Source organism: Neolamprologus multifasciatus, chromosome 13 (genome assembly GCF_963576455.1).
Source record: "Neolamprologus multifasciatus chromosome 13, fNeoMul1.2, whole genome shotgun sequence".
Classification (NCBI taxonomy): domain Eukaryota; kingdom Metazoa; phylum Chordata; class Actinopteri; order Cichliformes; family Cichlidae; genus Neolamprologus; species Neolamprologus multifasciatus.
In genome coordinates, this window is record NC_140451.1 from 574,838 (window position 1) to 595,898 (window position 21,061).

The following is a 21,061-nucleotide window of genomic DNA, read 5'->3' on the forward strand; positions in this document are numbered from 1 at the left end:
TAAACACATCGTGAGTGAAGAAGAAACACTCAGTACATCATGGGCAGGTGCGCCCCCAAACAGACCAATCAGCAGCCCTCGCATTCTGCTAGTATCCCAGGACCAAAGAAGCAGTGAGGTGGTTCTTGGGGCTGGTTGGCTGTTAATACCAGTTTATGTCAAACTTCCAGAGCTGACTGACTTCACCTGAAAGGATGCAGATCTGGTCCAGTGGACGGACCAGTGCGAGGTGGCGTCTCTGCAGGTGAAGAAGGCTCTCAGTGAGGAACCCCTGACCTTTCCCCTCCTTTCATCCTGCTGTCTGATGTCCTGAGCAGAGGGCTGGGGGAGGTTCTGCCCCACACTCAGTTAGCTAAGGCATTTGTTTGATAAAAATGTTTTGTTAATATAAACATATCATGTTTATGTTTGTTAAATGATTCATTCTTGTTGGTTTCATATGAATTAAAGAAAGTCTGCTCGATCAGTATGTGATCACCCAGTGAGGAGCTGCACAGTGACTTTAACTAGTGTGCATGCTCCTTACCCTGCAAAGGTCAAAACAACAACACAACCATTCCAACATTTCAATATACGAAGTATCTGAGAAAAGGTTTTTGTATTAAATGCAGTGGTGATGGGGAGGCTGCAGCTCAGGAGGTAGAGCAGGTCACCTACTGACTATTAACCCCAGGTTGCTCTGCGATGCCTCCATCGGGTATGAAGGTAGTTAGAAGCACTAAAAGCATGTGGCATGTTTATAAAGAGGACTCTGGGAGAGTAGAGAAGCTCTATATAAGACTTTAGATGCGTCTTGTAGATATTTTACCATTATTAATAACCTTAAACAGTAGCTAATATCTTGCTCAGTGTCTAAATTGTTTTCATTCGTGTCAACATCCAGATTTTCTCCCTCTGACTGGTTAATATTGCTAAACGTGTGCATCGAGGTTGAAATTAGAGTTCTTTGTGTGTTTAAATATTCTTCATCAGAGGTACATCCCAGAATAAAGCCGTCCCCTTCATCCGTGGGCAGCTCTGCTCTAATCCACAGTAAGTTTTCTATCCTGAGCAGAAGCAGATTTATGTGCTTGGCGTGAGGACAAGCTTCACATTATTATTCTTGCACTGCACAAGACGATGCTGTGTGTATACAGCATGAAGTGTGTGTGTTCATAAGGGTCTTATGGCAGTGCAATTTTTAAATATGCTCTATGTTAAGGGAGAAATCAAGATATTGTTAAATGTGTAATTTGTGGGAATCTTGTAGAGTAACTTCCAATAAACCAGGTTCATAAAGAGTCTGTGGCTGACGCGTGTTCCTGGGTTTCCAAAGGAAATGCCTCCAGTTTCATTTTGACTTCAGGATTATTTATTCATTACAAACTCCTTCCAAAATAAGCACTAAAGTTCCAAAAATAAGCCATTTAAGCAGAACCCCGTGTGCACGCGCTCAGAAACCGTGAGCCTGCTGACGTCCATGCTCCTGCTCGTTCCCTCGCAGGCTTTCATGCTGCTGTTGCACTTACATACTTAAAGTGAGAGCACCTCTTCTAGACTCCCACACAGTCACATGACCTTACATAAACATAAATGTTCACATGTATTCATCCTGGAAACTACGTAACGAATATATGAATTATAAAACAAACATGAACTTAATCGTAAATTAAAATCTGAAGCAGACGTCTGGCGCCTACGTGCGTGTTCAGGTGAGCTTTGCCTTCAAATGTTTGTTGAAATGTCTCTACTTTTATAATTATTTCTTCTTTTAATAGTAGATGCATGTTTTTATCACACAGAACACAGACATGGAGGCTAAAAGCATGATGAAGGAAATATTTATGGGCAGAGGAGACACGCAGCGAGAAGACTGGAGTCAAGCTGTGGTGGTCCTCACTGTACAGGCAGGGGGTTTGCAACAGCGCTGTTGGAAGTTGAGCCGACGATATTTGGGAATCTTCATTGACACAAATTGTCATCCAAGGCTCTCAAAAGCTTTTAGTGTGAGTTGAACAAGACTAACAGGAGGCAGTTCCCCTTAATGTCAGCTTTAACCTCCTCAGACCTGAACTCTTCCACAGCAGCATTTTTAATTTCTCTTTGATATTTGGTCACATTGGGGCCCGATGAATGAAAAACAAAGAATTACCACCTTTTTTTACCTTATTTTTGTTTTTAAGAAAAATCAGAGCCACATATGAGGATATTTGTTTAAAATTTCAATAGAACAGTAGCAGCATAATGTCCTCGTAAGTGGATATCGGGCCCTCGTAGAGCAGAATTGAGTATTTTGGTCTAAATAACCCAAAATGTGACGTCCACATATGTGGACGCAGGTCCTAGGAGGTTAAGATAAAAACAGAAGTAACTTATTTTGCTTGGAATTTTAAAATGTGTTTAGTCTTTTACAAAGTGTTGTGCAAAAGACAGATGGTGGAGGAAAAGAGCTGAGTAAACAAGAAACGGTGCATCATGGGAAGCCACACACGCTAGTTTAAAATTGTGTTTTTATGTCCTCCTATAAGGATTTATGGAGATATGTGTACACATGAAAAGTTAAGTGTTACTGTATTTACAGGGGCCGTGATGTAGGTTAACACAAAAGTAATGTAAAGAGCATTTAATGAATCATTTCATCTCTACAGGGACACTATCTCTACTTTCAAGATTAGGCTTCAAACCTTCCTTTTTGCTAAAGCATATAGTTAGTGCTGGACCAGGTGGCCCTGAATCCTCCCTTAGTTATGCTGCAATAGATGTAGGCTGCCGGGGATTCCCATGATGCACTGGGTGTTTCTTCTTCACTCATCTTTTTCACTCACTGTGACTTTATACACCGACGACAACCGGTCACAGCAGATGGCCCCGCCCCTCCCTGAGCCTGGTTCTGCCGTTTCTTCCTGTTAAAAGGGAGTTCTTCCTTCCCACTGTCGCCAAAGTGCTGCTCATAGGGGGTCATATGATTGTTGTACGATCTACTGTGCAATATAAAGCACCTTGAGGCGACTGTTGTTGTGATTTGGTGCTGTATAAATAAAATTGAATTGAATTGATCTAGAATGCTGTGATGCTGTTCTCTGTTTTGTAGCTCATTGTCAGTAGTGTCAGTAGTGTCAGTAGTGTTTCTACTGTTAAACTTGGTCTGATCTACAGAGGTCACCAAACAACTCTGTGTACATGCATTCATATTACATCAATCCAGGAGCAACTGGAGAGTGGTGCTGAAGATACCAGCTATACAATATTGGCCACCAGGCAGGCAGAGACGTGTGGCTTACATGGACTGGGCAAATGACCCTCACTGTGCAGTCATGAATCCCTGGCTTCCAGTTGCCCAGTCTGCACTGCAGAGATGTGGGGCAGCTCATGCAATCCGTTGGTGTTGAGCTGCAGTTCAGACACCGGCAGGTGAACATTTGGTTGATGAGATATAACAGTAACAATGTTTCCCAAACACAAAAGAGGGAGAAGCAAAGCCTGAGGATGCTTAAGTAGCCTTTTCTTCAAAACCCAGCATTTTACATCTGCCCCTGTCTGCCCTTCACACCCTTCATGTCACTAGTGGCTAAATCACTGGGTGCTGTGACAGTCATTGTGGTTCATTTATTTGTGTACTGTGTAATAACAACAGATACGTTGGTTTTGTGCTACTTCTACTACTAGCAGGAGTTAAAGTGGGATTTTATAGGTGGAGAACCCAAAGACCGGCTGCAGAGGGAAAAGCATCGCTTAGAAACTAAATGAGCTCCAGCTGATTCTGGGTACGTGCTGTGATGAACTAACTTGTTCTTCTACTTTGCGATTCATTGATTCTTTGTGGTTTTGCAAGATACAATTAACATAGAGCAGAGCTGAGCTGAGCTGAGCTCTTCCAGTAACAGGTCCAGTTACTCATGTGGCCCCTCGGGAAGATGAATTTCCCACCTTTGCCTTTATGTTTATTAAGCATCACACTTTCACTCACACTCTGATGGAAGCATCAGGGCAATTTCAATGCCAGCATATGGCCCGAGGGTACCTTAACACAATCCTGACCCAGCTGTACACCGTGAGCCACAGCTGGCAGGTGTACAGCTGTGGGCGCTTACTTTGGGCAAAGAACAAAAACACTTGACTAAAGGATTTGTCTACATAAGCGAAGTCATCTAAAGAGGGTTTTGTAAAAACTAGCCTTTCAACACAAATTGTTTTGAGACAGCAGTGAGTCCATAACCGGAGATGAAGGGCAGAGCTTTAAGCAGTCTTCTTCCTACGTCGTTGAACCATATATTAAATGACACTATTGCAGCTTTATCCATGTTGAAGACAGGAAGCATACATTTTCTGTATTCTGCAATCCTCATCATCTGTGACCTGGTGAACCCAGAGAGACGTTTGTAGTCTGAGTCATTAGAGATGCTGCACTGACCCCTGGTGGTAGAAGTCAAATAGAGCTTCAGCAACAGCCTATTGTGACAGAAACAACCTTACGCTGTTCTCAGGACCCTGAGCTAAAACTAAAAACTATTTAGCTAAAGCTAAAACTATTGTTCCTAGCTTGTCTTTTGTCCTTTCAGGAAGCAATGTCTCACAATCTCACTAACATTTTGAATCAACTTTATTTTTAAAATCATTGATGTGCAGAGAGAGTTTGTTAAGCCACTCACCTATAGTTCAAGCATAACGTTCACTGAACTGCAGGGATGTTGTGTCTACATAAACAGTAAAGAGCCAATCTTACATTGTCACTAGCAGCCTGTCGTAAACGTAATCTGCTCCCAGTTCTTTGTCTGTGAAAAACCTGAAGTATGTTGGAATCGTGCACAATGTGACATTAAACACTGAGCAAAGTGGACGAAGATGTGGCACACCTGAACTATCTACAGCAGTCCAGCCGTGATTTCCTGCAGAAACAGGAAAACACTGAAACACTAAAGACACTAAATAATGTGGATTGCACAACACTGGACATTATATTCTTCATTTCCAGTTAATACTTGTACAGCTGCTGTTATTGTGTATATATATATTTATATTTCTTCATACATTCTTATATATTTATATACTGTGTATTGTGTATTTTGTTGTACAGTTATTTTATTTTCAACTTTAATTTATATATTTTATCTGATTCTTTCCCAGTTAAATTTACCCTTCATTCTAATTTGTGTTGTACAGTTATCTCATTCTTAACTTAATTTTTATATTTTATTTTATTCCTTCCTAGTTAAATTTACCCTTTTTAATTTTCATATTTATTTCCCATCTTATTCATAGCCTTTTCTTTTTTTCTTTAGGTCACGAGCAGTTGTGTAAGCATTTCACTGCATATCGTACTGTGTATGACTGTGTATGTGACAAATAAAATTTGAATTTGAATTTGAAACATGGACTGGGATATAAAGCTGTACGCTCAGCACTTTTACAGTCCACATTCATAGATGTGCTTTTTTCTATGCATAAGGATTTTTATGTGTTATTCACAAATATCCTAAAACTCACCAACTCAGACTTCAGCATCTTCCCCGAGGGCATTTCAACAAGCAGACCTCATGAGCTGCAGACCCAACTGCAGACCTTCCACCTGGCAGATGATCCACTCTATACTGTGGGCTGGGTGGACAGGTTTGGGTTTTTGGGTGTAGCTGTGGGAAGTCTCCCACATGTTCATACCTGCAGCACACTGCCATCACCTGAACTGTGTATTTAAGGACCAGCTGTGGCACTGCTTCTCCCAGTCACCTGTCTGGATAACTCAGGTGTCTCACAGCTACATCTCGCCTGGAGCACAATGCTGCCGGTTTGTCCCGGAGTCCGCTGTGGACCTGGCCACTCTCACCGTTTTGATGCACATCACTCCCAAAAGCCACCTACTGGTTCCCCTCACAGCTATCCTGTCTACTAAGCCACGTAAGAATACTTCCATTATCTCCAAGTCTTTGCTCATGTCCTCCCTACCAGTCACTGCTTATACTCCTCTGATGTCATCTTAAGAACACAGCAGTGGAAAAATGCTCTTAATGAAGGGATTAAGTAAAAACAACACACACACAAAGACAGATGATCCTGTGGGCGGTCTCTCCTTCAAGCTCCTCTACCAGAGGCCTGGGAGCTTGAGGGTCCTGCAGTATCTTAGCTGTTCCCAGGACTGCGCTCTTCTGGACAGAGATCTCAGACGTTGTTTCTGGTCTGCTGGAGCCACTCGCCTAGTTTGGGAGTCACCGCGCAGAGTGCTCCGATTACCACGGGGACCACTGTTACCTTCACCCTCCACATCCTCTCGAGCTCTTCTCTGAGCCCTTGGTATTTCTCCAGCTTCTCGTGTTCCTTCTTCCTCATGTTGCTGTCATTCGGAACCGCTACATCGATCACTACGGCCGTCTTCTTCTGTTTGTCTACCACCACATTCTCCACCACCCTTGGGGGCGTCTCCCATTTTGACCTCTGGACTTCCAGGTTATACTCGGCACAGATGTTCCTGTATACTATGCCGGCCACTTGGTTATGGCGTTCCATGTATGCCTTGCCTGCTAGCATCTTACACCCTGCTGTTATGTGCTGGATTGTCTCATCTTTACACAGCCTGGGGTCTTACCTGGTGTGATGGACCCCAGCCTCTATGGATCTGTACTCTGAGCTTGTTCCTGTGCTGCTATATATATATATGGCAGCACAGCACTCCTCCCAGGGATCTGAGGAGATGAAGCAGGGAGAAACAAGAGTTGGGTCTTCCTGGTGAATGCAGTTGGTGGCTGCACTAGAGGGGAGCAGAACAGGCCACTCTGACATTTGGCCCTCTGACAATGCAACTGTCACCTCATTGCTCATCCATAATCATTGTGAGGATATCTCTGAAAGTGGATGCAAAGGTTTTATGGATTGATGTATTCAAATTTGAAATTTATGGTTATATGTGTGTGTATGGAGCACATCAGGACAGAGGTACAAGCTATCTATCTGTAAAACACACTGGAGGCTCTGTTGTGGTGGGATCATCCTTATTCCCATCCCATTGAACATGATCACCGTAAAAATAAAAATTCATCAACTGAAATGTAAAAAAAATGTGCAAACAATTCAATTCAGTTTTATTTATATTGCGCCAAATCACAACAAATCTCGCCTCAAGGCGCTTCATAGATACAGAGAAAACCCAACAATCATATGACCCCCTATGAGCAGCACTTTGGTGACTGAACCTGACTGAAACTCTTCAAATAAACCATTCCTCTGCAGATTATCTGTTAGCTGTTTGACAACTACTCTTTCAAGGATGTTTGATATGAAAGGAAGGTTGGAGATTGGCCTATAATTAGCTAAGACTGCTGGGTCTAGAGATGCTGAGTAAAGGTTTAACTGCAGCCAGCTTGAAGGCCTGTGGTACATAGCCGATTATTAGAGATAGGTTGATCATATTTAAGATCGAAGAATTAATTAATGGCAGGACTTCTTTGAGCAGTTTTGTAGGAATGGGGTCTAAAAGACACGTTGATGGTTTGGAGGAAGTAATTATTGAAGTTAACTCAGAAAGATGGAGAAAAAGAGTCTAACTTAACATCAATGGAACTAAGAGTAGCTGTAGATAATATTACATCTGTGGGATGATTATTGGTCATTTTTTCTCTAATGATAAAAACTTTATTAGTGAAGAAGTTCATGAAGTCATTACTAGTCTGCGCATTGGCAAACAACCACAGTAATGTGAAACAATGTGACAGAGAGTGGGACAGTTTTTCTGAACCCTTCAGGTTTAATGTACACGACAAACAGCTATTTCCAATCATGCGAGGGACGGGGGAGCTGCAGGACGTGCCACTAACACAGTGTTTAGCACAACAGAGAAGCTCACATCCTAAGATAATGTTTGTGAAATTCAACACTGTGTAGTGATGTTAGGAAGAAGCAAGGCAAACACGTTATAACGCATGCAGATCGTCAGTAGGTGGATGTAGCTGTGCCTGCATCTATTGGCTCTGGTCAATTAAAGATGGACTCAAATGATGGTAAATGGATTCTTATACAGCACTTTTCTACTCTCCAGAGGACTCAAAGCGCTGTATACAACATTCACCCAATCACACCCATTCTCACTGACTCTAAACTGAGTGCTTTTCTAACAACATTCACACTCGATGGACCCATCGGAGACAACTTGGAGTTAGTATCTTGGTCAGGGATACATGCAGACTGCAGGAGTTGGGGATCGAACCTCCAACCTTCCAGTCAGTAGGTGACCTGCTCCACCTCCTGAGCTGCAGTTAAATGATCTGACTGTGATGTCTCCAGGATTATCTGCCTGAGTCTCACACCCCCAGTCTGGATGCTTAGGGACAGATGTCCACTTCCTGTTTCCACTTTGGACTCACAGCCTTCACTCTTTGGCTAACAAACGCAGGGATATGCAGTAAACACACTCACAGGCCTGTTGTGGTGCCGTTTTAGGCTGTGAGCTATTTATTTGGGCTAATGTGGATTTTACCAGCAGCTACTTTGCATTGTGTTCGTTTATCTCCGTTAAAGCTGTCGGGGGGCGTTTTGCAGGATTTTCCCTCTGCTGAATTTTTCCCCTTTGCAGCATCAGTAGCACAGAGCCAGCCTCCGACCAGACTACGCTGTTCCTGCTTGCACTGTGGGATTTTTTCCTGAGGTCTGGAGCCAGGATTATTGGGCACAAGGACGGCGAAACAACACGGCCCGTCTGCTGCTGCACAGGAGCGTCACAAGTTCGCGCAGATTGACGTGAGAAAAACAGGTAGAAACTTGGGCTTTATTTGATGTTTCACGGCGCATATCCGGATCGACGGGGACGCGCTACTTCCCGTGTGTCGGAGCCTCCGTGGAAAACGAAGGGGCGGGTGGGTCTGTGGAGAAAAGGCTCGTTCAGGTTCATGTCTGTGTCGGTAACTCGGGATGTGCGCGGAGCCGTGAAACGCTGCTACATGGTGCCGACTGACCTAGCTAACGTCCGCTCGTAGCTTCGTGTTCACGCTGACTGCGTGTCCGTGGAGCGATAAAAACACTTCTCAGTGGGAGCGAAGCCGGCTCCGACACTTTCCGTGAGCCAGCCGTCAAAGTGAGGCTTTTGTGGCGACGCCGTAAAGGTGTCGCCTGCGTGGCTCCGACCTAGCTCGGTACAGTAACGTTAGCCTGCACGCGGAGGTCGCGTCCCTTCTTTCTCCGTGTACACTACACGCACGTACACTATCCACACTATTAACACCAGCGACGTGATGCTGTTTGTACATACGTGGGCACGATGTGCGTGGACTCCAGCGGCGCGGATGCAGGCCGCAGCATGTCGATAACCTTTCCGAGTAGCGTGGCGTGGAAAACAAACACTGTGCCCTTCATTATGACACCACGCACACACACACGTGTAAAAGAATGTGCAATGAAAGCACACGCAGCTAAAGTGTTCACGCGGGGACTGCGTCTCCACCTGGCTGACGTCACAACAATGTTCTCACCTGAGCATCGTGTATGTGGGGACAGCTGTGGACACATGATGCTCGAAAAGCTGTCAAATAATAACTCGCTGTTTCTGATTGAATCATTAATATTCATTAATGTACAGTTTCCATTGAACTCTATTTAATTCAATTAGTTTTATTTGTACAGCATCAAATCACAACAACAGTCGCCTCAAGGTGCTTTATGTTGTAAGATAGACCCTACAATAACACAGAAAACCCAACAATCATATGACCCCTGTGAGCAAGCAGTTTGGCGACAGTGGGAAGGAAGAACTCCCTTTGAACAGGAAGAAGAACCAGGCTCAGGGAGGGGCGGGGCCATCTGCCTGCACAGGGTGGAGTTTCATGTCCTCTCTGTTCCCTGTGTTTCTGCTGGCCCTCCAGCTTTCTCCCCAAAGTCATGCTAATTAATTTGTGATGCTAAGTTGGCAGTGGCTATAAAACAGTGCATTCATTTACAGTTAAAACGTGTCATCAGGATGATGGGAAGGGTTATTTACCTGCCACTGCACTGATCTGGCTGCACTGCGGCTGAGTGTTGTGGAAATTGTGAGGACACACGTATTTATTTAGTACAGTTTATAAGAACCGAGCATCCTGCTAACGAGTTTCATTATTGTTAGCATGTTTGTGCGAGTCACTGGCTGTTGTCACTGTGTCCAGACAAACATGTCAGCCAGAGGAGGAAAGAAGAAGGCCACCAAGCTGTCCCGTTCAGCCAGGGCGGGCGTCATCTTCCCAGTGGGGCGCATGATGCGGTATCTGCGCATCGGCACGCACAAATATCGCATTGGCATGGGGGCTCCTGTGTACATGGCAGCTGTCATTGAGTACCTGGCAGGTAAGTTTAATACATGAGAGCATGTGAGTGTGTCCAGTGTGCTGTGGCATGTGTAAGGGACATCATTCAAAGTTGAATTTCTGCAACACTCAGAGTACTTTGATAATCCCTAATGTGGGTATATATATATATATATATATATATATGATGGACATTTAACCTGTGAAACTTACAGAGGCAGACTGACTCTAAAGAACAGCTCACAGTTCTGATGCATTTCTGACTCAACATTAATGAACGTTAACTAAAGCTAAACTTTTTTAACCTCACTGGGTCTGGATGAGGTCAAAGACAGTCCCTCTGTGTCCTGTAAACAACTAATGTAATTCTGTATCTTTACAGCCTTTTCGTCTCAGCTTCTTTGAAACATGTTGCTTTAAATGTGTTTGTTGGATGAAATCCCGGAGGAGGATGAAACTTTGTCAGATCAAATGTGTGATGCTACCTGCTGTGGTGACTCACTGCTGAATATGGGAGGAGCCTGTAAAACAGGAAATGTTTCACACGTTTAATCTGACAAATGTTGAAACTTTGAATCAAATTTAGGTTTGAAATAAAAATGACTGAAAATAATTGGACTGTAATTTATATGTTATGAAACCTTTGGAGGGACATGCAGAGTAGCACATACTACAGTCATGTTTACAGGTGCATCATAGCACACAGCTGGGGTGGTCACATGACATCTGATAGTATTTAAACACAGGATGTTGACGGCTGCTCCAAACAGTGTGTTTGTACCAGAGACGACTCGGTGGACTGAAAGCATGGAGGATGAACTGATGACTGTTTCCATACGTCCAAATGAGAACAAAAGACAGACAACCAAAAACATATGAAGCAAAGATGACACTGAAGGATCAAAACACAGGACTAACATCTTACATCTCCGATGCATCGAGATCTCAGTGTTTCTGTTTGAGATAAGGAGACGTAGAGAAACACCAAACACACATTTACACAGGAATCAGCTGAAAGCTTCTTTGTTCTCAGTGTTTTAGACAGAAACGTCTACCAGGCCAAAGACTGTTAGATAGACTGGTGGGTGTGGCCAACAGACATGTGACAGGATATGACATATGGGTGGCTGTAGCTCACGAGGTAGAGGAGCCAGGTCATCTACTGATCAGAAGGTTGGTGGTTCGATCCCTGACTGCCCCAGGCTGCACGCCAAATATCCTTGATACTCACCCGAGTTACTCTCCGATGCGTCGTCAGAGTGTGGATGTGTGTGGATGGTAGTTGGTGTTGATGTGTGTGGATGGTAGTTGGTGTGGATGTGTGTGTGTGGATGGTAGTTGGTGTGGATGTGTGTGTGTGGATGGTAGTTGGTGTGGATGTGTGTGTGTGGATGGTAGTTGGTGTGGATGTGTGTGGATGGTGGTTGGTGTGGATGTGTGTGGATGGTAGTTGGTGTGGATGTGTGTGTGTGGATGGTAGTTGGTGTGGATGTGTGTGGATGGTGGTTGGTGTGGATGTGTGTGGATGGTAGTTGGTGTGGATGTGTGTGGATGGTAGTTGGTGTGGATGTGTGTGTGTGGATGGTAGTTGGTGTGGATGTGTGTGGATGGTAGTTGGTGTGGATGTGTGTGGATGGTGGTTGGTGTGGATGTGTGTGTGTGGATGGTGGTTGGTGTGGATGTGTGTGGATGGTAGTTGGTGTGGATGTGTGTGTGTGGATGGTGGTTGGTGTGGATGTGTGTGGATGGTGGTTGGTGTTGATGTGTGTGGATGGTAGTTGGTGTGGATGTGTGTGGATGGTAGTTGGTGTGGATGTGTGTGGATGGTAGTTGGTGTGGATGTGTGTGTGTGGATGGTAGTTGGTGTGGATGTGTGTGGATGGTAGTTGGTGTGGATGTGTGTGGATGGTAGCCGGTGTGGATGTGTGTGGATGGTAGTTGGTGTGGATGGTAGTTGGTGTGGATGGTAGCCGGTGTGGATGTGTGTGGATGGTAGTTGGTGTGGATGGTAGTTGGTGTGATGTGTGTGGATGGTAGTTGGTGTGGATGGTAGTTGGTGTGATGTGTGTGGATGGTAGTTGGTGTGGATGGTAGTTGGTGTGATGTGTGTGGATGGTAGTTGGTGTGGATGGTAGTTGGTGTGATGTGTGTGGATGGTAGTTGGTGTGATGTGTGTGGATGGTAGTTGGTGTGGATGGTAGTTGGTGTGATGTGTGTGGATGGTGGTTGGTGTGGATGTGTGTGGATGGTAGTTGGTGTGATGTGTGTGGATGGTAGTTGGTGTGGATGGTAGTTGGTGTGATGTGTGTGGATGGTAGTTGGTGTGATGTGTGTGGATGGTAGTTGGTGTGGATGGTAGTTGGTGTGATGTGTGTGGATGGTGGTTGGTGTGATGTGTGTGGATGGTGGTTGGTGTGATGTGTGTGGATGGTAGTTGGTGTGGATGGTAGTTGGTGTGGATGTGGCATGTTGAGGACTCTGGGAGAAGCTATGTAAGAATCGGTCCGTTTAGCACATGCTGCTGCCGTGAAGTGGGAAACCTCATGTGACTGTAGCACTCCTCACACTGTTGTGACTGTCATGCAGTTCAGTGAAGCCCTGCGAGCAGACTCGTTGGGAAGCAGCCATTTCTAAACACCTGCAGACTCCAAGATAAGCAGTTCAGTTATTCCGATGTGCAGCCACTTTGCCAGGGTAACTGTCGCTCTCAGATGACGAGGTTAGGGTGTTCGGGAACAACCCAGGAAACATCAAGCCTGCCGTGAACAGGAGCCACGTGCCTCCTGAAAAACGTTTGGCCTTAGTGAGAGAGGTCATCCTGCAGGAGTCGAGGCTTTGCAAACCTAAGAACACAAAGGTCAAGCATGGTGGTGGCATCATGCTCTGGGGCTGTTTGGCTGTCAGTGCTACAGGCACAGAAAGGATAGACGGAGAGGGACGTCCATATTCTTCAACTTCTCCTCCAATCACAGCTGGATGGATGAAACATGGACACAATAGCTTGAACACAGCAGGGATCCCGAACACTGCGGAGCAGGAAGGGATAAAGCAAGCTAACAGTAAGCTGACGAGGTCCAGCCTGCTGATGGACACTTATCTAAACATCAGTGGGTGTGTAACTATAATAATATTACATGTTATTACAGCAACAACAGCAAAATAAAATGTAAACACAAGGTTAGATTGAATCTCAACATCAGCAAAACTAGAGCGATGATAGTGGACTACTGGAAACGACCAGTCAGCGAGCACCAGCCCATCCACATCAACGGTGTCCAGGTCGAAAGGGTCAGCAGCTTCATCACCGAGGACTTCTCCTGGACCTTCACACAGACGCTGCTATCAGGAAAGCTCGCCAGCTTTACTTCCTGAGGAGGCTGAGGAAGTTTAGCATGGACGCCAACATCACCTCACATTTCTACAGGTGTGCGATCGAGAGCTTGCTGATGAGCTGCATCACAGTTTGGTACGAAGCTGCTCTGCCAGCAGCCGTAAATCACTACAGAGGGTGAAGGCAGCAGAGCACATCACGGGAACGAGGCTTCCTGCCATTCAGGACATTTACCTCCAGCGATGCCTCCGTAAAGCACACAGCATCATCAAGGACCACAGCAGCACATCAGCTCCTTGTTACCATCTGGCAGACGTTACAGGAGTCTGTCTGCTCGACTACAAGACTTAAACACAGTTTCTACCACCAACCATACGACACCTCAACCACAGCACTTAAACACACACACAGCACTCAGAAGCTGCAGCTTCACAAGTGTTTAATCTGCACTGGTCACTTTATTGTTATTGATATTTATATTTAAAGTGCAATACTGTAATTTTCTGCTGCTCATTCCTGTGCAATATCCCATCTGCCCTCCGTCGTATTTCTTTTCAAGATTTTCTTATTTAATCACTAGTGTACATATATTTATATTTATAGATACATATATATTTAGTCTTTTCTCTTTTACCACGTCTCAACACATTGTTGTTGTCTAAAGTAATTAGATTAGTAATTAAAGATGTTTTATATACACGCTGGAAAAAGAACCAGATGTGTTCGTGTCTGTGCACGTCTGACCACAGCTGTTTTATACACAATCAGAGCTTTGTGGATATAAACTGGAGGTTATTGTCATGAAGAATATATAGTTTATAAAGTGTTATAGATCCATGAATGCTGCTAACAGCTCATCTGACCTGTTGTTAGCTGTGATTATGCTGTTTTTAGCATATAGGAACAAAATGAGTTTAATCAGTCAGTGTTAGACAGACTCACTGCTGCAGTCGTGTAGCTTCACACCAGTACACTCTGTTACACGCTGACTGAAGGAAAATACAGTAAACGTGTTTAAATATGTCTAATGAGTGTGCACCGTGTGTTTCCTCCTGCAAGCTGAGATTTTGGAGTTGGCAGGAAACGCAGCACGGGACAACAAGAAAGGCCGAATAACTCCGAGGCACATCAAGCTGGCTGTGGCCAACGACGAGGAGCTGAACCAGGTAACACAGTGCTTCATACCTGACACATACGTGACATGTGACACATACGTGACACATACGTGACGCATACGTGACGCATACGTGACGCATACGTGACGCATACGTGACGCATACGTGACATGTGACGCATACGTGACACATACGTGACACATACGTGACACATACGTGACGCATACGTGACGCATACGTGACACATACGTGACACATACGTGACGCATACGTGACGCATACGTGACGCATACGTGACACATACGTGACGCATACGTGACATGTGACGCATACGTGACGCATACGTGACGCATACATGACGCATACGTGACACATACGTGACGCATACGTGACGCATACGTGACACATACGTGACGCATACGTGACGCATACGTGACACATACGTGATGCATACGTGACACATACGTGATGCATACGTGACACATACGTGACGCATACGTGACGCATACGTGACACATACGTGATGCATACGTGACACATACGTGACGCATACGTGACGCATACGTGACACATACGTGACACATACGTGACACATACGTGACGCATACGTGACGCATACGTGACACATACGTGACGCATACGTGACACATACGTGACGCATACGTGACACATACGTGGCGCATACGTGACACATACGTGACGCATACGTGGACGCTAACACATCAAACTGACCAGCGTGTTTTACACCTTTTGCCAAAGTTTATTGAAGGTTTGACCTTAAAGGTCGTTTAAAAGTTGATGCGTGTTTTCAGGACCGCCTCATCAGAAGACAAACGAGGAGAAGCGTAAATACTTGCTGATGTAACCACAAGCCCTGGTTGGTTGAGGCTGTGAAGTGCGACGGTCAGATTTGCATCACCGCTGTGTGGGTGGAGTTTAATGAACTCGGCCGTCTGCTCCTTGCTGTCTGAAATCTAACAGGACACTGGAGTAAACTCTCGACCGTCTCGTCTGTTTAATCAGTTCTTGTTAGTGTTTTTGTCCCACCCGTCCGTTTGGTTCTTTTGCCATCAGAGTTACTGACTAAAGGCCAAGAAAGCCCAACGGATTTACTTTACCAATCATTCTTCTGTTTGACGTTCAGCTGTGTGAAAACCCGGAGGAACCCACTCGATGGATTAATGAAGTTTTATTTAATCTAATAACTTTAATCTCAGCCAAACGATTTACTCAGGAACAAATCAAACACCGAAAAAGCCAAACAATAACATTTTTAAGTTATCTGAGTCACTTATATATCATGTGTAACCTGAGTAGCGAAAGAGCGCGGTGGGTTTGAAAACGCTGAAGCGGGAGTCCGCTGCTCTCGCTGGCTCAAGTGACCATTGAACCCCCCGGCTCACTATCGAGCTGGTGGGTCACAGACGTCTCCGAAAACGTCGGAGCACTTTTGAAAATATGTGGTGTCTTGATAAACTGAGCAGATATTTGAGGTTTACGCAGCTACATTCTCGCCTGAAAATATGTTAAACGTTTATTTTGTGACCCAGAAAGAATAATAAGAGTAATATTAAAACTAACTAGCTGCCGCCATTGTTGGATACTGAGCTGGGCCGCGCTATGAATTCTGGGATAGGTTGGGCCACGAAGGACACACGCGACCCATCCTTCAAATCTGTGGAAATGGAGGACGCATTTCGCCTGGCTGTGACATAATCGGCCTACAAATGCGTCCTCAGGAGGAAGCAGCCGACGCTTTGGGACACAGCTCATGTTTCACTGTTGCTGTACCTGAGTTCAGATATTACAGGACAGTTCATTTCCACACAGAGCTGGTAGGTTTGGATTGCTATGCTAACACTAAAATGAGTTTGATGATCAGAAACGTTGAAGTGTGACGTAAATGCTAAAGAGTAAGAAATCGGTAAGTAAATAACTGAGACATTCAGAGCTTTGACCAGCTGGTCGTCACCTGCCTCTCAGGCGTCTCTCAGCACACGGTCGGGGGATCTCGGGGCTTTTCGTGTGTCTGTGTGGATTTCTCTCTGTGTGCTGTAGTAGTTGGACAGAAAACACATGAAGGTTACGGCTTGATGTGGACGTCGGTGAGTGAAATCATCCCCGGCAGCCCGACCAATCGCAGCTCCCACAGACGACAGTGAATCGAACTATTCTGAATAAGATGTGAAATAAGCATCTGGAGCTGCATCATCCTCCTTCACAGGCTGAGGATGATGCTGCTCAGTGTCCTGAATGTTATGTAGCTATCTGCCACCAGATGGCGCTGCAGTTGTTGATCCAGGCCGAGCTTTTAGTTGTTTGAATGCGGCTTCCTTCAAAAGGCGGCCGGCCTCGTTGGAGAGGGGCTCCTGCTCCTCAGCAGAGGGGGTCCCGCCTTGAGGTGTTCGGGGCACGCTCCCCCAGGGCTGACCTGGGACACGGCGAGATTACATCATCGGCCTGGAAAGCCTCGGGCTGCTCAGACCGAGCGTGCACAACGTGCCGCACTCTGACTTCTATGAGCTTCTCATATTTTACTAACAAGTGAACATCTTTTTATTTGACATCAGTTCTTCTTCTCTGTCTGTTTGCAGGGTAATGTTCATGATAATTCATTTAGATGATGAAGCTTTCTGTCACCATGGGCACACACATGTTAAAACCCTCTACATACATGCATCTCTCTCACAGTGCAGCCGTCACTACAGCGTGTTAAACAGCATTCACCTGTCGGCTGTGGAGCGATTTTTGTGTCATCCTCAAATAAAGACGGAGGTCACCACATGGTCCCTCACGTGTGCACAGACGTTTCCTCACAGACATGAGTTCATCAAAATGCTTCTTCCATCAGCTTCTGCGAGGAGTGACCATATCAAACGGAGGGGTCCTACCTCGCATCCACCCAGAGCTGCTCTCCAAGAAGAGGGGAGGCCGAGTGAAAGTGGACAGCCAGGTGTCTGTGACAGACAAGCAGGAGGAGCGCTTGAAGAGCAAGAAGCCCACCAAGACCTTCAAAAAGGTCAAAGGCAAACGAGGACGCAAGCCAAAGGTCAGTGCGCCCATCTCTGATGATGATGAGTCTCTAACCCTTCTTCTGTTAACAGCTGTGTGTTCTGTGTGTGTTTGTTCAATCAAACCAGAGCTGGTTTCATGCACTAGAGAAAGATCATTTGGTAACTTAAATGCTGATTTAAGTGAACGTTTCTCTCTCCATCTGGCAAAGAGCACAGACAATGACAAAGAGGCTGTATCAAACTCCACAGTGGAAGACGGTCCTGGTGACGGATTCACCATCCTGTCAGCAAAGAGCCTGTTCCTCGGGCAGAAAGTAAGCCGCGTTAAAGTCTGAGAGTCACAGCGCGTTGTGTTACTGCTAACAGCTGTTTGTCTTTGTGAATCCACAGCTTTCATTAACAGAGAGTGAAATGAGTAAAATTGGAACAATCAAGGTGGAGGGAATCATCAACCCGACCAATGCAGAGCTGGACCTCAAAGACGGTGTGGGTAAGCAGCACCGGGTCATGTGACGTGTCTGGTTTCTGTCATGCATCATGCTGAGCGGCTGCTGTGCTGGTCTTTCAGGCAACGCCCTGGAGAAAGCTGGAGGTCGAGAGTTCCTGGAAGGAGTTAAGGAGCTGAGGAAAGCACAAGGGCCTCTGGAGGTAGCATCAGGTACGCAGCTGCGCCGTCGTAGCCACTGAATCACGTCCACAGTAGGACGTAGCTGAGACAGCATCATACATGCAAATCTGGGCCTGGTAAACAGAGATCAGCTGTTAGACTGGGCGCAGACGGTGGTCACCCTAACATGCTTTCATCCTGCAGTGGCAGTGAGCCAGGCCAGTGGCATGGCGGCCCGCTTCATCATCCACTGTAACATCCCACAGTGGGGCTCAGAGAAGTGTGAGGACCAGCTGGAGAAGACTGTGAAGAACTGCCTGTCAGCAGCAGAGGAGAAGAAGCTCAAGTCTGTGGCTTTCCCCTCGCTGCCTGCTGGACGGTGAGCTCCATCACACAGTGTCGCCTCATAGACGCGTCTCATTGGTCCCCGACTTTGGTTAGACATGAGTAAATGAGCATGTAGCTGTCGACCTCGCCGTGACAGTAACGTTGATCTCAGCTTGTGTATCAGTGGGAGGACACACTCACCCAGGGCCTCAGCTAACAGTGTGGGTCTGGTCCAGTGCACGTCCAGCTCCACTGATCGGTGCAGCAAAGTCAGCCTGCAGACCCAACACGTTTGCTGACACAGTTTTAGCCGTAGCTCTGCCGTTTGTTCTTCATCACAAACAGCTTTGTCGTTTGTCTTCCTCACTCTCATTTGTCCGTTTCCCACAGGAACGGATTCCCGAAGCAAACCGCCGCTCAGCTCATCCTCAAGGCCATCTCCAACCACTTTGTGTCCTGCACCAGCTCCTCTCTGAAAAACATTTACTTTGTGCTGTTTGACAGCGAGAGCATCGGAATATACCTTCAGGAAATGGCCAAGCTGGAGGCCAAATGAGGATGGCCGGTGTGTGCGTGCGTGCGCGTGTGTTTGGGGCTATTTTTTAACTGTTGTTTGTCACTGTTGGTATAGGTAGGTGGTCCCACGGTAGGGCTTTCCATGTGGATTAAAGAAGAAATCTGTGTGTGGAGTGCTGTTCACATTTCTGTTCCTTCAACGGTCGTCTTCTTTCTAGCGTAGATAATTTAAGTGGGTAGAGTTCGCTCTCTTGGCTCCTCGTTTCACTGTTTTTATATCCATGTACAAATGTAACAGTTCTTTCGCAGCATCGGTATTTTCTGATATATTTAGTTTACTAATCCAAACCTGTGGCTATGGAATAAAAGCGTTTTACACCAGAGGTCTGCTCAGCGTCAGCACCTCTTCTTACCATCTCCTCTCATTTTTCACAATATTGTTTTAAAGTAGAAGCACAGCTGGAGGCACGGTACACCCTGTGTATATAAGAGGCTCTTTTGGATTTTAGAAATGCCATTTGATAGAAAACTTCATCTGTGATTCTACCGAAGTTCTGTCTAATTGATCTGGGTTGCTTTGGCTTCATTCTTGAATGACCTTTAAAGTTTGTTACTAGTGCACACTGCAAAGACTCTGTGTTTGTTACAGTTACAACAGATATTGGTTGTATATGTCTTTGTCTCTGTAGTATTTTTCCTCAGTTGAACAGTTTGACTCAAAAATAAATTAGCATCATTTCATTTTGTTGTGCAGAGTAGTCCATCCAACTGTCAAACCTGCTGTGGTCACAGGTGTCACCACCAGTACGAATACTGGAAAATGTACACGGCTCAGCGCAAATGACCACTGTGAGACGCTGCTGAGATGAAACGTGGTGGTGCCACAGCGATCGATCAGGGATGAAGATTGTGGATTTACTTAACGAATGCCTAAGTTGGGCTTTAATCTGCCTTAAACATGTGTTTTTTAGGGGGTTTTTCTTATTAAGTTATTCTCTGCCAAAAGGTTTAGAAGACACAACTATGTAGAAACACACAACAGACCTGAACCAAAGAAGCAATGTGTACAAGCAGGCAAAGACAAGTTTTGGAAGTATTTGTACAACACATGCCTCCGCAACAACTTCAGTGTTTCCTGGAATTGATTAAGATAAGATAAGATAAAACTTTATTAATCCCTCGGGTAGGTTCCTCTGGGAAATTTGTTTTCCAAAAAGCACAGCACCGACAGAAGTTACAGAGTCAAGAATATTATATATATATATATATATATATATATATATATATATATATACACACACACACATATATAAATACAAAGACATATATAGATAAAATATACAAAGGGGATAAATAGAATAAATAGGAATAAAAATAAAAATAAAAATACAAGTGAATAAAAATACAAGTGAATTGCACATTTCAAGTATGATTATTAACAAAAAGTATTGCACAAAAGGTAATTACACAGTGAAGTGGAGAGGCACTACAGCTTAGTTGTTCCCCCCTCCTTTGTCCTCCTGTCTCCCCTCCCTCTCCCCTCCAGAGAGGAGTTAAACAGTCTGATGGCGTGTGGGACAAAGGAGTTTTTAAGTCTGTTGGTTCTTGTCTTTGGGAGAAGCAACCTGTCACTGAACAGACTCTTCTGGTTGTTTATGGCCGTGTGCAGAGGATGCCCAGCATTGTCCATAATATCCAGCAGCTTCTTTAGTGTCCTTTTCTCTGCCACTGACACCAGAGTGTCCAGCTTCATGCCGACCACAGAGCCAGCCTTCCTGATCAGTTTTTCCAGCCTGGATGAGTCCTTCTTTGCTGTGCTGCTCCCCCAGCACACCACAGCATAGAAAAGTACTCCAGCAACCACCGACTGGTAAAACATCCTCAGGAGCTTCCTGCAGATGTTAAAAGACCTCAGC

The 21,061-nt window shown here is 45.3% G+C and overlaps 1 protein-coding gene and 1 long non-coding RNA gene across 4 annotated transcripts in view; both read left to right on the forward strand.

Moving 5' to 3' along the window:
• The window catches only part of LOC146504724 (uncharacterized), a 236,660-nt gene that overhangs the window by 200,435 nt on the left and 15,164 nt on the right, over positions 1 to 21,061 (forward strand). The gene's annotated exons all lie outside the window — the stretch shown is intronic.
• macroh2a2 (macroH2A.2 histone) lies at positions 8,217 to 20,558 on the forward strand. Of its 3 annotated transcripts, none has more exons than XM_085182918.1 (9): positions 8,217 to 8,713; positions 10,098 to 10,275; positions 14,626 to 14,732; positions 17,533 to 17,730; positions 17,905 to 18,009; positions 18,086 to 18,185; positions 18,264 to 18,353; positions 18,507 to 18,681; positions 19,020 to 20,558. In XM_085182918.1, exons 2-9 carry the CDS (start codon positions 10,104 to 10,106, stop codon positions 19,183 to 19,185), a joined length of 1,113 nt encoding a protein of 370 aa, XP_085039044.1. In that variant the 5' UTR covers positions 8,217 to 8,713; positions 10,098 to 10,103; the 3' UTR covers positions 19,186 to 20,558. The 3 variants fall into 3 exon arrangements, with proteins under 3 accessions (XP_085039044.1, XP_085039043.1, XP_085039046.1); XM_085182917.1 differs by lacking the exon at positions 8,217 to 8,713 and adding an exon at positions 8,793 to 8,816; XM_085182920.1 differs by lacking the exon at positions 8,217 to 8,713 and adding an exon at positions 8,835 to 9,983.

Coding starts and splice junctions, on each gene's coding strand:
- macroh2a2 (XM_085182918.1), top strand. CDS start 10,104: ATGTCAGCCAGAGGAGGAAAGAAGAAGGCCACCAAGCTGTCCCGTTCA. Junction 18,010..18,085: donor GCCTGTTCCTCGGGCAGAAA/GTAAGCCGCGTT, acceptor GTGAATCCACAG/CTTTCATTAACAGAGAGTGA. Junction 18,186..18,263: donor GGACCTCAAAGACGGTGTGG/GTAAGCAGCACC, acceptor CTGGTCTTTCAG/GCAACGCCCTGGAGAAAGCT.